This window comes from Amblyomma americanum, chromosome 1 (assembly GCF_052857255.1).
Source record: "Amblyomma americanum isolate KBUSLIRL-KWMA chromosome 1, ASM5285725v1, whole genome shotgun sequence".
Lineage (NCBI taxonomy): Eukaryota > Metazoa > Arthropoda > Arachnida > Ixodida > Ixodidae > Amblyomma > Amblyomma americanum.
Window position 1 is genome coordinate 118,874,065 of NC_135497.1, and position 17,402 is coordinate 118,891,466.

At 49.6% G+C, this 17,402-nt stretch overlaps 1 protein-coding gene across 1 annotated transcript in view; it reads left to right on the plus strand.

The window, feature by feature from the left end:
- The first annotated feature begins 4,905 nt into the window (after nt 1–4,905).
- The window catches only part of LOC144113543 (protein APCDD1-like), a 187,498-nt gene continuing 175,001 nt past the window's right edge, over nt 4,906–17,402 (plus strand). Inside the window, exon 1 of the mRNA XM_077646670.1 lies at nt 4,906–5,150. Within this exon, the coding sequence (XP_077502796.1) occupies nt 5,105–5,150 (46 nt within the window). The 5' untranslated portion in view covers nt 4,906–5,104. The remainder of the gene's footprint in view (nt 5,151–17,402) is intronic.

The window sequence follows — 17,402 nt, forward strand, 5'->3', positions numbered from 1 at the left end:
CAGCTCCCTAGATATAGTGTTGGAAGGCGCCATATCGTCAGCAGGTACTATTAGCCTGAGCTTTTGAAACAACCCGAAGAGAACACCTGAGACAAGAGAAAGAGGGCAGGCTTGTTGGCCAGAGGAGCCCGTAGCACTAGGAAAACGCACTCATGGACTTCCGCAGGGCAACAAAATAATGAGCCCACACCTCAGCAGTTGCCATGACAGCAGGTTATGCCAAGGGATACCAGTTAGTTCCTCTCCCATCCTAGTCATCCGACATCACCCTATCGCGCATGCACCTTTTCTCCAACATCAAATGCTCTTTCACAGCGAAGCTTTTCTAGAGACTTCATATGACGTTGTCGAAGTTGTTAAATAGTTCTTAGGGTCGCAACCTCAATAGTTATTTTTCACTGGGATAAGGACATCTCTAAACATCTGGGTAAAGCCTGTTGCCTCCGAAAAGTATACATAAAAACACTAATTACAGATGATATGTATGTTTGGTTTGTTTTATGTTCAAATCATTTGGTCCGCCCTCGAATCTAGACGGCAGTCTCCCTCAGTGCCGTCTGACAAAGTGCGTATATCCCAGTAGCGACCTCATCATCACAGCCCTCAAATTCGAAAGCAGTGTCTGCATGGTCTTCTTGGCTGGTATAGATGCAAGTGCCCGTCGGAAGAAATTTCAAAGTAGCTGCCATAGGATTTTTGGCCAAAAACGATGAAGTATTGGTCCACAGTAGCGGACTGAGAATTATCTTTGTAGCTGCTGCTTCCTCGCGGCGACTAGCTACGACTCGATTGCTCAGCCGAGCTCGATATCCCCCACACCCTGTACTTGGAACTAACGAGTAACGGGAAGCCGTTAGAGCTGCAGAGCGCTAATTATGGAAGCAACACGGAAAACACGTACTAGAGAAAAGGGGAAAGAAGACGACACGGTCGCTCGTCTCAACCTTTGGTTGCTGTTCTCTCTTCGAGTTCCCTGCGCTGTTTTCTTGATTAAATTAGGAGAACTTGTCACCCAGGACGAGCAATCGATGGCGTCTCTTCGATACTGCGTCTGTATTTGGCCATCGAGAACACTCGCACTGAACAACAAGAGAACAGAAAAATATAAGGAAAGAAAAGTGAGATACAGCTAGCTTAGCGCAAATTTTTTCCATGTCTAGTAGTGTTCTCCTAGCTGATCGAAGTTGTTCTTTGGTCTGCGTGAATCCACTCATCAATACATACTACTAACACACGCTAGTATACAGCTAGTACATTCCAATAGTTGGCTTTTGTAATTCGTACTTTCCTAATATAAAGTGTATAGACTAGCAGTCTGAAAACCAAAGTTCACGCTCTCGGGATGCGTCTATGTTAAAGGACCTTCCTTTTTCCGTCCTCGAAGAGGTTGCGCTGTTGAGCTAGTTGGTACATGTTCGGCGAAGGAGCAGCCAGGCCACCATAGGATGGAAGGTGCGAGAGTGCCTTAGAGTTCCCCCTTTGCCGAGAAACATGCACCCAGAATATAATAAAGAGAGAAGGCAGAAAAGGGCGGAGGCGCTGGAACGCATATATTCAAAGAAGCCGAGAGAGCAGGTCGCATTTGTGGATCCGGCGGGCGGAAAAAGAGGAGAAGGCACCTTAGCGGTAGTGGTGGACGGGGGAGGGGGCCCGATCTCGGCACTATCGGTTAAGAGTGATGATATTGATGTGGCAGAGGAGGTTGCAATAGCTCTTGCTTGCGTCGGCACAAAGGCCACGTATGTGTTGAGCGACAGTAAAACTGCAATTCAGAATTTTGGTAGCGGAAGGATATCTCCTATGGCACTCAAAATTCTGAGACAAAGAGAATTGGATAGGACAATCAATCTAATTTGGACCCCGGCGCATGAATCTGTAAGTGGCAACGAGGCTGCTCACAATCTGGCTCGAGATCTCTACTGCCGAGCAGGTCGGAATGAGCAAGCCGAGGAGAGCTACAACAGAGAAGGGCGTCTGCTGTCGTATTATGATGTGACGCAATATTAAGAAGGCAGCGTCTGAAACTCCCCCCTCCAGACAAGACTCTAGACGGAAAACAGATGACGGCATGGAGGTGTCTGCAAGCAGATACTTATCCAAATCCAGTCTTGAATACATATATTTTCCCAGATTTTGAAGATGAGAGCTGCAGGGTTTGCGAGGAGAGGGGTGCCCTGAACCACATAATATGGGAGTGTTTGCATTCCCCAGGCAGGGTAAACAAAATTAATAGTAGGGAAGCCTGGGAGGCCTTGCTGGAAAGCCCAACCCCGGAGCACCAGCTGCTAGCTGTTCGACTGGCTGAAGAGGCCGCCGAGATCCAAGGGATTTCGGCCAGCATATGAAGCGGATTCCCACCTGCCTTAGGGTGCCTCTCCTCTAGGGGGGAGGACCTGGGGCAGGGAAGAAGCCTTTTGTGTTGGACAATAAAGTTGATTCACTCACTCACTCATGTTCGGCGAAGGCTGCCCAGCGCTTTATGACGAGACGCTATGTCTTCTTTTCTCGTTTTCATGAGCGGCTTTATCTTTTCTGTCGTCCAGTGTGAAGTTCAACGGGAGGCATTTCTGCTCCCTCTGCATTAACATTGCACTATCCGTTTTTCTGTTACCCAATAAATGTTTTTTCTAGTGACACAAGCCCCTCAGTATTACTCTATTTCCAAAAGTTTAGGTTTGGGCATTAAAGCCCCCGCTGTACTTCCACAAGCTGTTGTATACCAGGTTCAGCCGATGGTGACTGGATGCGTATAGGCGACTGGGGGCACGGTACAGAGGCAACGCATGCTCCGCTGTATTCATTTAGCGAATGTGGTTCGCGCGAACTACGCTAAATGTAAAAAATTGAAGGGCTCTCGCTACCGCATTAGCTGAAACTGTTCTGGTAGCTTGGATGCGTATCCTCCGATTGCGTGTCATGGTATGCTGTGCCTTGAATCGCTAGGGGGCTTTCTAGCGACCTAAGGCCTTGCCGTCATAAAAGGTAGAGCATCAGCCTCGGCTTTTCGCTATTAGGCCGCGACGCTGCTGTGTCCTCCATTACGATACGACGGCGGTATAGCACGTACGGTGTCCGAGAATGTGTCTTCTCTGCGCGGCACTTCTCTCAAGCCGCCCGAGGCGCTGCAAGATAACATGCTGCGACTTCTTTGCAGTAACAGGGCGAGTCTCTTTCGAGGCCCAGGCCTGACGCCCGAGGGATCGTGCGAGCTTAACACGGGGGTCAAACGGGGCCTTCATCGCTTGGGTAGCTCCAGGGCAGAGAATGATTGGCGCCAAAGGTAAAAAAAGAGGGTAAACCGGGGAAATCGGGGACCCGTGCTTTGGCGGCGCAAGCTTCCACCCTTCGTGGCGTGGCTAACTTCAAAAGAAAGACTGGTTCTTGTCAGCGAGCTGTGATTGGTTGACAGAAATAGAGATCGAGTTTCGCGATAGTAGACTTTGCTGGTGGTATCGACATTAGGCGCTGTAATATCAGGCTGAGTGCTCATCAGTGGCAGGTGTAAACAGAAAAGATTAAGTGAAACAGGCCCTAAGAAAGTAAGACAAGCATGGTTAGCTAAGCTACTCTGAACGCACGAGATGCGGGCAGGAACGAGTAAAAAATGTTCTCTAGTCTCCGCTGGGATGAAAGGACAGGATCAAGGACGGCAACGCGGCGACACCTGCGACAATCAGATCCAGTGGGAGCGCAGCTGGTGAATGCGGTGATGGTCGAAAAACAAACTACTCCATTGCGCCCACGCCCCCTCCTTCTCCCCGAGAGCAAAAAGATGGATGGATGGTAGAGCATCCCCTTTGAAACGTGGTGATGGGGGCCCAAGCTCAGTGGTCGCTTTCATTTTTTTTTTCAAAAAATTTCAACAATAATATTGACGGCTTGGAAATGGAATTTTCCTTGCTTTCAGTTACAACATTTTGTAATGTTTAGGATCTAGGGAATTTGACTTTTTTCACGTCTCTTCCGTGCGATTTAGCCGCCACCAACCAGACAAACTTCTCTTTTTACCGTTGTTACCGTGTGTGCGCTTCCGTAACCTTCCGTTATCTCGAATCCCAGGGCCTCAGGCATACTGATCGTGACAGCATCATGATGAGAATTTCACCATCATGACAATACCATGATAATGACGATGACGGCATCGTAATTTTAACATAAATGAAGAGACACACAACGTCGTGGATGTTGCACACCCACAATGCAGTTCACATGCACACTTTTCGCATCAGGTAGGACCTAATCGAAAAAGAATCGTAGCTGACCACCAGGAACTTAATGAACAGGCTTGTGTTGAACTACACTCTTGTACTTGGTTCCTTACGTTCTCATTCGGCTAAGCATGGATTGTATCAGCAGAAATGCTTCTGTTTGTTCTTTTTTTTATCACGCAGCTTTTCATTTGATATGCACAGTTTTGCATGCATTATTTTTGCTGGCAGCATTCTACGCCGCTGTGGCGTCCTCGCACCCGAGCAATTTTGCCAGGCGACGAAGGTAACCTGCCTCGAGATGTAGAAAAAAGGTGCGCGCTCTCATTACCTACAAGATCGTTCAGCTTTAATGCCCAGCGTCGTAGGCGTAAATGCACTGAAAAAAAATAAAACGGGGCTTGTAGAGAAGTCTTGAGGAAGGAATTATGCTCGGGCGAAAATGTAGCCCTTCCAAAGCTCTGGCAAAACAAAAAAAAAAGCGCAAGGCGGTCGAATCAAAGTGCGCTAACGATGCGCGCGAGCAACGGGCCAAGCCCGGAAAACAAGAGGGGAGGGTGGGGAGAGGGCGTGGGGTGGGGTGGGGGGAGGGGCAGCCGAACTCAAGAGTTGGGAGGAGGGTGATGCGGCGGGGGAAGGGTGCGCGCGCGCCGCGAGCGCTCGGCGGGGCGCCTGGCGGCGGCGTGGGGGCCCGGCCATTGGGCCAGCGGGGCGGGCGCCGGGACGACACGCGGTCGGCGGGCCCTCGAGCGCGCACACGCAGCGAGCAGGGAGCACGTGGCCGACTCGCGCGTCGGCGCTCCTTGAAGCCGCCCATGCGCAGGCTCTCCAGGGACCGGGCACGCGGGGGGCCCAGAGCTGCCTGACTTGCTTGGACCGCGGCCCACCAGAGAGCCATGCTGTTGCTGCTGCTGCTGCTCATCGTCGGCGCCGGCATCTCAGGTGAAACCGACGCTTAAGACACGTGCAGCACGCTTGTTCCGTCATCGCTGGCTGTGGACAGCGATGGCGGAAGACAACACGCTTTGCCTTGCGTGTTGTCTATAAGCTAGATCAAGTGTCACGTGGGTTCCGCGAGGTGACTGAGCTACAAGTCACGAGTGTAGCGAGTCGGGGCGCTCGGTCTTTCTACTCACGCACAGTGTTACGTTTCAGACCGCGCTTCGCAAGCTTCGTTCAGGTGCACTACGGTCGAAGCACGAAACAGACGTGGCCTACACCTCAAGCGAGCTTGGCCAGCTGCCCAGCGTCAGTTCTGACCTCTACATCGCTGTATCCTATCCTTTTTGCGCCTGGCGGCCACCGCAGAAAATCCGCTGATTTGGCCGGGAACGCTCATAATTCGAGAGCAACGCATTTGGAACTTGTTCACGTCTCCTGCGGGGAGAGAGAAGGCTACTTTCGATCGGCCGTTTGCAAACAAAGGAGAGGAGCTGTCTTTTCCGAGCGCGAGAGAGAAGGCACTAGAGAGGAGGCAGCTAGCAAAGTGCTCGGGGTGATTGGAGATGAGTCAGTGGAACGGTAGCGCAGCCGAGAGCCAGCTCTCCGGCTCTGCGTACGTGGGATCCGGCCTCTGTCGGGCAGCCCAATCCCCATCCAGCGTAGTAGTTTCGAGTGAAAGTGCACGTGTCTGGTGTGTTCCGGAGCGATGTCGTCCTCAGAATAGCAACAAGTAAAAAAAAAGGGGGCGAGCCAGGCTGCCTATACGCGGCAATGCTCCTGCGTGGCAGGTTCATGAAAAGTGCAAAAGCGTGTTTCCAGAGTGGCGAACTGGCTGGGCTCAAAGGGCAGGAGGAGGGCTGCGCTTAGCGAATTGCGATAGCTCGGAGAGTCATCGCGATTGGAAAGAAAACTTCTTGTGTTCCTGCCCTATGACCTTTGGGTCAGCGATCATCATGCGGGCACATTGCTTTCTAAATGAAACTTCATTGCAGCCAGATGAAGGCATGACTAGACGTTTTAGAATAGGGGCAGAAAAAGGCGTTATTGAAGACTTAAACAGTGACACTCACGCTTTTCGCTGTTTGGTCTTAGCAACGCCTCTTTCTTTACCAACGATGTTGCTTCACGTTCGAAATCTGATTTGTCCTTATTTCATGGAATTTATTGCATTTTTGCGCGTTTGCTTGAGGCTGAGTAGGCTCCTCGTGAGCGCGCTTCTTATTTGCAATACTGTCGTTATGCTCTGATGCAGTTTCGCGCAGCCGAACAGAGCAGGGTGCTCCCTCTAACGTAGGTGCGATGGCGGGCCAGTGCTGGGTGTCATTATTCTTGGCGTGGTATGGCGTCTGTATATGGTGCCGGATACTATTCGTGGCTGAATCAGGCAAAAACAAAAAAGAGGGTCGATATAAACCTTCAAAGCAAACGGAGCAGCACATTGTATGCTGGTCATAACATGGCAACTGGCATGTTACCGGTTAAGCAGTAACCATTTAAAGCAGCTGTCCGAACGCAAATCTGGCAGAGAAGAAATAAAGTGACCATCACAGCGAACATTAGTAGACGTGGTATAAGCTCATGAATAACTGTGTTGCGTAACATGGTTAAACAATCAACATCTCTACGGTTAAGATAGAGTGGCAGATGCTTTTAGCATACGCAGCTCCTTGTTCCAATCTCAGGTGTTATAGATTTAAGGTATTGCTGATATAAGCGATCAGCACTCATGGCCTCTAGTACTATTTCCAAGGCTACGAAAGCGGTATTTTAATTTCAACTCAAGGATAAATTCAAATAAAAATCAGACCTCTGACTGTGCTCAAGCCGCAGTTTCACAGGCGCCATCTTTCTAAAAGAGTACCTTCGGGGCAGTCATGGCGTCCATGGCGAGAGAAGTGACGTGGCCAAGAGGAAATTCACGTGATCGCGTCACCTCTATAAAAGGGTAACGCGACACTTGAAACTGGGGACATGCCAGCGTATCGCCTATTTATCCCTTTTCCAGATTATGACTAGGAAGAACTAGAATTTTCTTCCTAATATGAATAAAGTTATGTTTTTAAAGACGACCCATTTCTTGAAATTCGTCAAGTTTTCAGGCATTTGACATAAGTTGTATTATTTAATGCTTTTTACTAGTGAGTTTTGTTTTCGTTTTTTTTTTGCCCTATAGGCGTATAGGCCATATGGGCCAATAGGAGAGGGCGGCATTTCATAAGTAATGCACAAACACAATGGAACAATAATATCCTAATGGTTTTGAAACGAACATGCAGAGAATACATCAGAACCTGGCCTTTAAAAGCAAAGGCAAAAAAACAAGGCACAACCACATAAACACGAAAAGATTCATGCACATTTACTCCGTTAGGCTGTACCTTCAAGTGCTGGGATCGATCTTTAGGAATGAATAATGGTGGAAACTGAACTGGGAAGGACATTCCACTGGATAAATGGAAACCTGACGGTACCAATGGGCGCAAATGGTGATTAAAATTTGTTATTGTGGTCAAGACGAGCAAATGTATGTTTCGCAGGCCAAATTTGCGCGAATAATGATGCGGGATTATAGTAAAGGCTTTTGAAGAAAGGAAAGGCGTGAGCTCTCGCGTCTGTTTTTCAAATTTTGATGACCAAGGTTTTCTGTCATTGTGGTGGTAAACCAGAATGATACGCATATTTCTGTAGCTTCCATGTTATCTCCTACGGGTGGCTTTTTTATTCCCGTCTTTCACCTTTCAAAGCGTATCGCGTTGAGTATGTTTTACCAGATAGCGCAAGTTCTTCACTTTACTCAAGCAGCTGGTTAGTTCAAGCAAAGGGATTGCGCGCCTCAGCTCACGCTCCGAAAGATTTCGTAGCTGCGATGCGAGGCAGAGATGATTCCTTTACTTTAAGGAATGCAACGCTTCAGAGCCGCTGCTTGAAAACCATGCACTAAAAAGCCGTGATTGATTGCAACTGCTGATTTATAGGGGCTCCACACGCAGATTCCGAATTGTTCGCTTTCTCTTGACAGCTTAATAGGCAAAATGTTAGCGAACAGCCGATGCAGGGCAAGCACCTTAAGGCGGTTAAGAAAAAAAAAAAAACTAGACCCGAGTTGCTGGACAAATAGGCGAATTCTATGACTGACGTCCCGACGCGGCTTACCGCTTTTCGCGCTCCCTGAAAGGGTTGCACTAGTTTTAGGTTATGACAGTTTCACATGCAAGGAACCGAAAAATAGTGTTTATGGTGTTAGAGACAGGATGAAGAGGCCATTGCTTGGATAAGTTATGTTAGGGCAGTGTCCTAGTCCGTGCACGTAATTCGAATATCCGCGGTTAATTAAGCAAAGTAAACACACCGGGCGAACCGCCAAATGACATCGTTCAGGCATTCAGCGGTGGCAGTCTTTCCCGAAGAACAAGACACATCTACTCCGCGGACACGATGGCTTCCGAGGCGCAGCTGTGCAACTGCGCAGCCATGGAGGAAGGAAAGAACCCAAGAGAGGCGTTTACGTCACATTTCTTGAAGCCGGCATTCCGCTGCTCCCCCCGCCTACTTGGCCGCAGTCTCTGCCCGCTTGCGCATGCGCAGCAGGCAATGCAGCAGATGACGCCGCTGCGCCAAGCGTTACTATTGGCTGCGCCGTCGGCCAAAGACTCCCAGTACTCCTTGCGAAAGCGCATCACTTCCGGCACACTTTTTGGCGTGTAGCTCGGATAGCGAGGTCCTCCCCTGACTTTTCCTTCCTCCATGTGTGCGGTCAGGCTCACTGGGCCATCTTTATTTTCTAGGATTCCCTCCCTTCGAAGACATTTTCTGTACATGACAACCTGTCATTACATGATGTAGCTTCGCAAGGGAACGTAGCCTGGAGAACTTTCGCATCAAGACGCTGTGTTAAAAAGTTGCAGTCAAAATTCACTTTATTTACAATTTCGAGCATTTTTGCAGTTGCGACGGTAAAGTATATAAAATTGTAAAGAATAGTTTACACTGCAAAAGTACGCACCTGAGTGTCAAACTTGGAAGCTGAAAGAGAAGCTTGGATATTCTAAGACAGGCGGGCTATGTATAGGAAGCACATAATGTAGAGTGAGATGTGTGTTAGGATAACGCATCAGAATCTTAGGAGAGAAAAACTTTGCAGTGGTGACGTACGGTAAAGTAGGGGAGTAGATTTGGAAGACAGGGTTCACTGAAGATCAGTAGGAGGCCGTTCTCTTACAGTGCACGTAAACAGGGCTGATGATTATGGCGATGGCAGTAATGATGATGATGAAGAATAAGAATAAAGCGCCATAGTGTTCTTTGTTCTTTATATCTTTTGCTTCTATTTCAGGCTTTGAGAGTCATTCGACGCTCTACATATTTCGCTCATCGTTGCTCAGTTCGGTTTGCTATAAAACATGGATTAACCAGATGAGTTCTCGCAAAACGAAGTCTACCGACATGCATGTAGGCGAAAATCCAGTAATACGGATGGCTTAGCTCGGCTGTTAGTGAGCAGTATACCTTTTTATTCAGGTCTGTTTTAAGTAGACCGACACAGCTATCGTGTCGGTCTTCTTCAACGTCCAGTTCATGCGCTATTTTCTCATCATGCTTTTTTGATTCCTGCATCTTGCTCCGCGCTACGTCGAAAAGACGGGTTGCGTTAGATAACTATTAGAACGGGGTAAGTTTTAGCCCTACGGACTCTTTTTTACAGCAATCTAAGTGATTTGCTGCTTTTAACCTAAGCCTTCCAAACTGTTATTGCTGGAGCTTCACGAGTGTAGTGCTTGTCATGTGGGACGCCTAGCTAGTTGAGAACTGGAACCAGGCTTGTGGCAGCTAGTGTTGCAAGTACGTACCGTCCTCAAACCGCGTTCTGATTCTGTGCTGTGGCCATCGCGCAGAGGATACGCTCACAAGGAAACAGGCGCACACGTGTTGGGAAAAGTGTATTCCCCTTAATTAAGTCTATTTACCTCTCATCTAAAGCTCTCACCCAAGGGCCCTTGATGCATCTGCAATAAATAAATTTAGCCTCGGGATTTTTCTTTTTCTGCAACCTCTCATACGGGCTCACATATAAGCCATATAAGGGCACACATACATTTGGCACACTTTTTTCGAATTTATGTGTACGGGCATTGTTTTTTACTGCACTAATTTTACTCTAAACTCGGTCGAATTTCGATGGAGGCGAAATTCTAGAGACCGGTGTACTGTACGTTGTCAGTGCACGTTAAAGAAACCCAGGTGGTCGGAATTTCCGGAGTACTTCATTACGGCGTCCCTCATAACCTGAGACCGCTTAGGGACATTAAACACCTATAAACTAAACTAAACCTCCTATAATATAACGATATCAAGCCAATGACTAAACAAAATAAACGCATAATTTTACCAAAAGTCATTACTGATTTTTTTTCTCCTATTAGCATTACTTGACCTCGCTATAGTTGTTTAAGGGTGACCTGAAACAATTATCCTTTCTGGAGGTCTTCCAAAACGCGCCAACAAGTTTGGTCAGTTCGGGTGGTGCGCGTACAGAGATGCTGTAAACAGACAGACACAGTACACAGACATATGCTACCTGCCGTTCCAACTGCAATCACGGCTGCCGTGGTTTTCTGGGGTCACCAACTCTCGAAACCTCCCACTTTTCGCTGTAGCAGGCTCGTCAAGACTCCGCGCGTGTATACATATGCATGACGCGCGAAAATGAATATTTATTCATAAGATCCTGTATATATATATATATATATATATATATATATATATATATATATATATATATATATATATATATATATATATATATATTGTAAGCACTGTGAGTGACCTTCATCTTCATCTCAGCGTAATCATCATCGGTCATCGGGTCGTGCGAAGAAGACGAAGTGTTGCTAAGCTGTGACTAGTCGGTAGCTGCTGCTTCGGCCTACCTGAAGTAAAAAGGTGAATTTGCTGGTGCGTTCTTCTGCCTCACAAGTGGTGGAGGTGACTCCTGATCCCAGCGTCCTCAACGCGGCACCCCCTGGAGCTCCGTTCCGGTCGTGTTCTTGGCGGCACATCAACCGCCATGGCGCAGTCACATCCCCCTGCTCTCACCGTTCCGGCGCCTGTAGCTACCGATGGGCATCCCACGGCTGCCCATGCCACCTCTGCACCACTGACATCCCAAGGTGCACTTGCTCAGCACCATTTGACCCACCCAACTTGGTCAGTTACCTCACGTCAGCGCGACCCTCCGGTTTTCGCCGGTCTCCGCGGTGACGACGTCGAAGACTGGCTACAGCAGTACGATCGGGTGAGCGCTTTTAACGGTTGGGACGCTTCTATGAAGCTACTCAACGTCTCATTCTACCTGAGTGACGTGGCTAAGACGTGGTTCCTCAACCATGAGGACGCCATTCCTGACTGGCCTCAATTCACGACACAGATCCGCCAGATATTTGGAACTGTTGGTGCTGGTCCGACCTCTTTTCAAAAGAAGCTAGAGACCCGTGTGCAGCTTCCAGGAGAGACATACACATCATACATTGAGGACGTACTCGCCCTTTGCCGGCGAGTTAACAATGGCATGGTCGAGGCTGAACGTGTCGGACATATTTTAAAAGGAATTGGCTCTTTTGCCTACGCAGCTCTAGCTGCCCAAAATCCCGTCACGGTGGCAGACATTCGTGCCACTTGCCAGCGACTTGACTATCTACAGTCGCGCCGCCTCAACAACACCTGGGATCCGTGCCAAATTCCCGAAACTGATCTGCGCACCATCATACGATCTATAATACGGGAAGAGCTCCACAATGATATTTCGTCGGTTCCTGCCTTCTCACGCCCACCTGCTCAATCTACTGGGTTGCGTGGCATTATCAAGGAGGAGCTTACTTCACTCAATCGTCCCATGGCTACAGAACCACCAGCCCCTCCCTACGTTCCGACGTATGCTGAAGTCACTGCGGCTCCTCCTCCTTGTCCTCCTGTCCATCACGCGCCCGTCCCACCCAGCCTCGCCGCCCTGTCCCCGCGACCACCGGTGTATGGTAATTGGCGGCCTCTCCCACCTCGTCCAGTATGTTTCTACTGCGGCATCCGCGGCCATGTAACACGCGTTTGTCGCCGACGACTGCGAGATGAGCGTGCGAGCTATGGGTACGTTCGACGTGACGACGCCTACCAGCTTCCTCCTCGCCAGTACTACACCGATAATGACCTCCGTCCCTCTTCCTCCCCGTCGACTTCTCCTGACCGGTCTAGGACAGCACGGCCATCGCGTCGTCGCTCCCCGTCACCCTTTCGCCGGACTTCGTCGCCCCTTCGCCCTCCATCTTCAGCTTCTGCCCGCCAAACGGAAAACTAACCTGTGCAGTTTCCGGAGGTAAAACTGCACCGCCTGTCGTCGCTCCAATTCCTCCTCTGCTCCCATCAAACATGTTGACTGTATTCCTTGAGGGACATGAACTGGAAGCTTTAATTGATACCGGCGCCGCTATTTCTATTATGAAACTTGACTTGTGTTTAAAACTGCGAAAAGTGCGCACACCTTATACCGGTCCTCCTTTACGTGCTGCAAATGGACAGAATATTAACCCTTGTGGAGCGTGTACAGCCCGAGTCACCATTGATGGCATCTTGCACTTCATTGAGTTTGCTGTCCTATCCTCCTGTGTCCATCAACTCATCTTCGGCTGGGATTTCCTCCAAAACGCCTCAGCAGTCATTACGTGTTCCCCTCCCACTATTGAAGTCACTGAATGCAACATTCTTGCCGATAGAGAACCACTTTCTTCCCGTGTAGTTATGCTTGCCGATCACGTCCTCTATCCGGGCAACGAAGATATTCTATCTGTGACTTCTGACGCCGTCACCGATGGCGACGTCCTGATTACACCCAGCCCTCGTCTCCTGTCAAGAGGTATTATCATCATCGTGTCCCTTCTTCGCTTCTCCAGCGGTTCTTCTCTTCTCGCCGCATTCAACACCACATCAGAGCCCATTCTTCTGCGACGCGACTCTACTGTTGCATCAATTGCTTCCGCCCAGCCTGTCACACTTCTTCCCATTTCCACCTCCGATCGCTCTGATTCATCCCCTGCCTCGCTCAGTGCAGCACTTCGCCACACGATCAGCACCGACCTGACAACAGACCAGACAGACGCATTGCTCGCTGTATTGAACAAGCACGCAGACTCGTTCGACGTCAATTCCGGCACACTGGGTCAAACCGCTGCAGCAACGCATCGCATACTCACCGACGGATCAAGCATAGTTAGACGCCGGCCTTATCGTGTTTCTCCAACCGAGCGCAAAGTTATTCAGGAAAATGTTGCTGACATGCTTGCACGCAACATCATACGCCCATCGTCTAGTTCCTGGTCATCGCCTGTTGTGCTAGTGCAAAAAAAAGACGGTTCGGTTCGTTTTTGTGTAGATTACCGTGCTCTAAACAGAATAACTCGTAAGGATGTGTATCCCCTCCCTCGAATTGACGACGCCCTCGATTGTTTGCAAGGTGCCCAATTTTTCTCCAGCCTTGACTTAAGATCAGGCTACTGGCAGATCCCCATGAATGAAGATGATAAAGAGAAGACCGCCTTTGCAACACCGGACGGTTTATACGAATTCAATGTAATGCCTTTTGGACTCTGCAACGCTCCTGCTACATTCGAGCGTATGATTGACACAGTTCTCCGCGGCCTCAAATGGAAAACATGTCTCTGTTACTTAGATGACATCGTCATTTTTTCTTCGTCATTTCCTGATCACCTTACTCGTCTCGATGAAGTTTTGACAGCACTTTCCAGCGCTGGCCTACAGCTAAACACGAAGAAATGCCGTTTTGCATCAAAATCCATTAACGTTCTTGGCCATCTCGTAAGCAGCGAAGGAATTAAGCCTGACCCTGAAAAAATCGCTGCTGCGCTGCACTTTCCCCGTCCAACTCGGGTCAAAGATCTCCGCAGTTTCCTCGGCTTGGCATCATACTTCCGCAGATTCATCCGCAATTTCGCCTCTATTGCCTCACCTTTACATGCGCTTCTTCACAACGACACGCCTTTCATCTGGTCTCCTGCTTGCGAAGAAGCATTTGAAACTCTGAAGCGTGCTCTGACTTCGGGTCCCGTCCTCTGCCATTTTGATGATAAAGCACCGACAATTTTGCACACCGACGCCAGTAGCCATGGCATTGGCGCTGTCCTTCTGCAACGCCAAAACACCTCTACAGAAAATGTTGTTGCCTATGCGAGCCGAACTCTGACTTCTGCGGAACAAAACTACACTATTACCGAACAAGAATGTCTCGCCGTCGTCTGGGCTGTTCAGAAGTTTCGTCCTTACCTGTACGGCCGTCACTTCACAGTCGTCACTGACCACCACGCCCTATGCTGGTTATCCACTTTGAAAAATCTGTCCGGTCGTCTCGGGCGGTGGATCCTCCGCCTTCAAGAGTACGACTTTACTGTCACTTACAAATCGGGCAAGAAGCACAAGGACGCCGACGCTCTCTCTCGTTGCCCTATTGCTTTGCCGTCGCAACCCATGTCCTCGCATTCCTCTCCTGTCCCAACGGAGTCAAGCCATTTAAACCCTACAGTTATGCAGTCTTTGAGCGCCGCCTCTATTGCTCCCATGCCAGATATACACTGCAATCTTGCTCACCACCAGAGTGCTGACCCTTACTGTCAAAAGCTGATTGATAGTCTCAGCGGTGTTCTTAGACCTCCAAATGCCCGTCTCCGTCGTCGGCTCAAAAATTTCAAGTTACAGGATGGCACATTATTTTGGCACAACTACAGCCCACTGGGCCACACATGGGTTCCCGTAATTCCTTCTTCCCTGCGTCCTCAAGTTCTACAAGCCTTCCACGACGACCCCACCGCAGGTCACCTTGGGTACCACAAAACCTATGACCGCATCAAACGTCGTTTCTTCTGGCCTGGCCTTTCAACCTCAGTATTAAAATACGTAGCGTCTTGCATCCCTTGTCAACGACGCAAGCGGTCTACGTCGCCTCCTGCCGGTCTCTTGCAACCTCTCCCATGTCCTTCCACACCTTTCGAAGTCGTCGGAATCGACTTGTATGGACCCCTGCCCTTGACTCCAGCTGGCAACCGCTGGGTCGTTACTGCCGTTGACCACCTCACCCGATACGCTGAAACCGCAGCACTTCCTTCCGGCTCCGCTTCCGAAATCGCCAACTTCTTCCTCCACACCATACTTCTTCGCCACGGCGCCCCTCGCCTCCTCCTTAGCGATCGTGGCAAGTCGTTCCTCTCCACCGTCCTCGCCGCAGTGCTTCATGCTTCAGGCACGGTGCATAAAACTACATCTCCTTACCACCCTCAGACCAATGGCCTCACAGAACGCTTTCATCGCACCCTTTCTGATATGCTATCCACCTACATTCACCCTCAGCACAACAACTGGGACTCTTTACTCCCCTTTGTAACCTTCGCCTACAACACTGCCGTTCAACGAACCACCACCTACTCTCCGTTTTTTCTTGTTTATGCCCGCCATCCTACCTTCTCCCTCGAAGCATCTTTCTTCACAGCTTCTACTCCGTCTGCCGCGCCTTCCCACGAACAGTTCGTGTCTCGTATCGCCCACTGCCGTGATCGTGCCCGCCTTCAAACTGAAGCCACTCAAGCTTCCAGGAAAAGCACGTATGATGCGACTCATCGCTCAGTGTCTTTCCGCCCTGGAGACGAAGTGCTACTCTGGACACCTACTCGCATCCCCGGCCTGTGTGAAAAGTTTCTGAGCCGTTTTATTGGCCCGTACACGGTTCTGGAACAAACTTCCCCTGTAAACTATCTCATCACACCTGCATCGCCTGTTCGCGATCGTCGGTGTCGCGGCACCGAGATTGTGCACGTGTCGCGCTTGAAACCCTTTAACCGCCGACCTTAAGATTTAATTTGCGACCAGGATGGTCGCTTTCGTTCGGGAGGGGGAATGTTGTAAGCACTGTGAGTGACCTTCATCTTCATCTCAGCGTAATCATCATCGGTCATCGGGTCGTGCGAAGAAGACGAAGTGTTGCTAAGCTGTGACTAGTCGGTAGCTGCTGCTTCGGCCTACCTGAAGTAAAAAGGTGAATTTGCTGGTGCGTTCTTCTGCCTCACAATATATATATATATCAAATTTTTCATGGCAACCGATTAAAATTAGTGAGTCCAGGAAGTTTCACTGTAAAGTTTAACGCATTTATTCAGCAGTTGGACCGGGAACCGGTCGAAACTTCGAATAAATGCGTCAAGTTTTTCAGTGTGACTTGCGTAACTTACTATAGTATACCTACATGCTAGTGACGCTAGCAGAAGAAACAGTGGCACGGGGCGGCTCTTAACAGGCAATGCGGGCGTGTGTCGGGCTCATTGAGATAAACTAGCTGTCAATAGCCGCGTTCGAATGCGGCGCGCAAGAGGCAGGCGCTGTCCCCGGTTAGGAGGAACATCTACACCAACAAATGCCGCTACGTGCGCACTTATCTGCGTGTCGGTGACCTCGCGCACGTACTGTGCGTCCATGGAGCCGAAAGCCGCCACGTTGTCGCGTCCTGTTCAGTGCAGTTACGATCTTGGAAGGCAGCAAGCCTAAAATGAAGAACGCATGAAAACGTTCGCCTTGTTGAGCACGGGCACTAAACTAAAACATCCACAGGGTTTACAACCTCCACTTTGATAGCCCCGAACCAGACTGGTCAGCTCGCCCGTCGAAAGCGAATTCAGCACTTCTACCGTTAGCTTTGGAGGCCCGACGGTTGCTGTTCCGCGCCGACGGCGTTTGTGCCTGCATGCGCGGCAGCCATGCAGGGTGTTGACTGTAGCCATTGCGCAGATACGAGCCGATCTGCGGGCAGCAGTCAATCCTGGCTGCTCCTTCTTTTTGCACTCTTCGGAGCGTGGAGCACAACCTGCGAATGGGAGCATACCTGATTTGTCACTGGCATGCAGTTCTAAGTGTTAAATGGACATTGATGCCAACTTGAAGTTGGCTGTATCGATAGACTACGGCATTGCAACGACAGAAAGAACACTCTCACTGAAAACAGCACTTTTATAGGCTACAGAAGAGAACAAAAAAATGAAATGCAGATGTCGCCATCATCGGCTGATTTCTCAAGTAAACTGCCTGCGTCGACACCGAATTTTGGGCGCGGATTCCAGAGGCCGTGCTACACCGCCATTCGCTTCAAAACGGCGGCGACCAGTCCCTCTCAGTGTGGACGTTGTGAGTTTGAATCGACTAGCGGGAAGATTT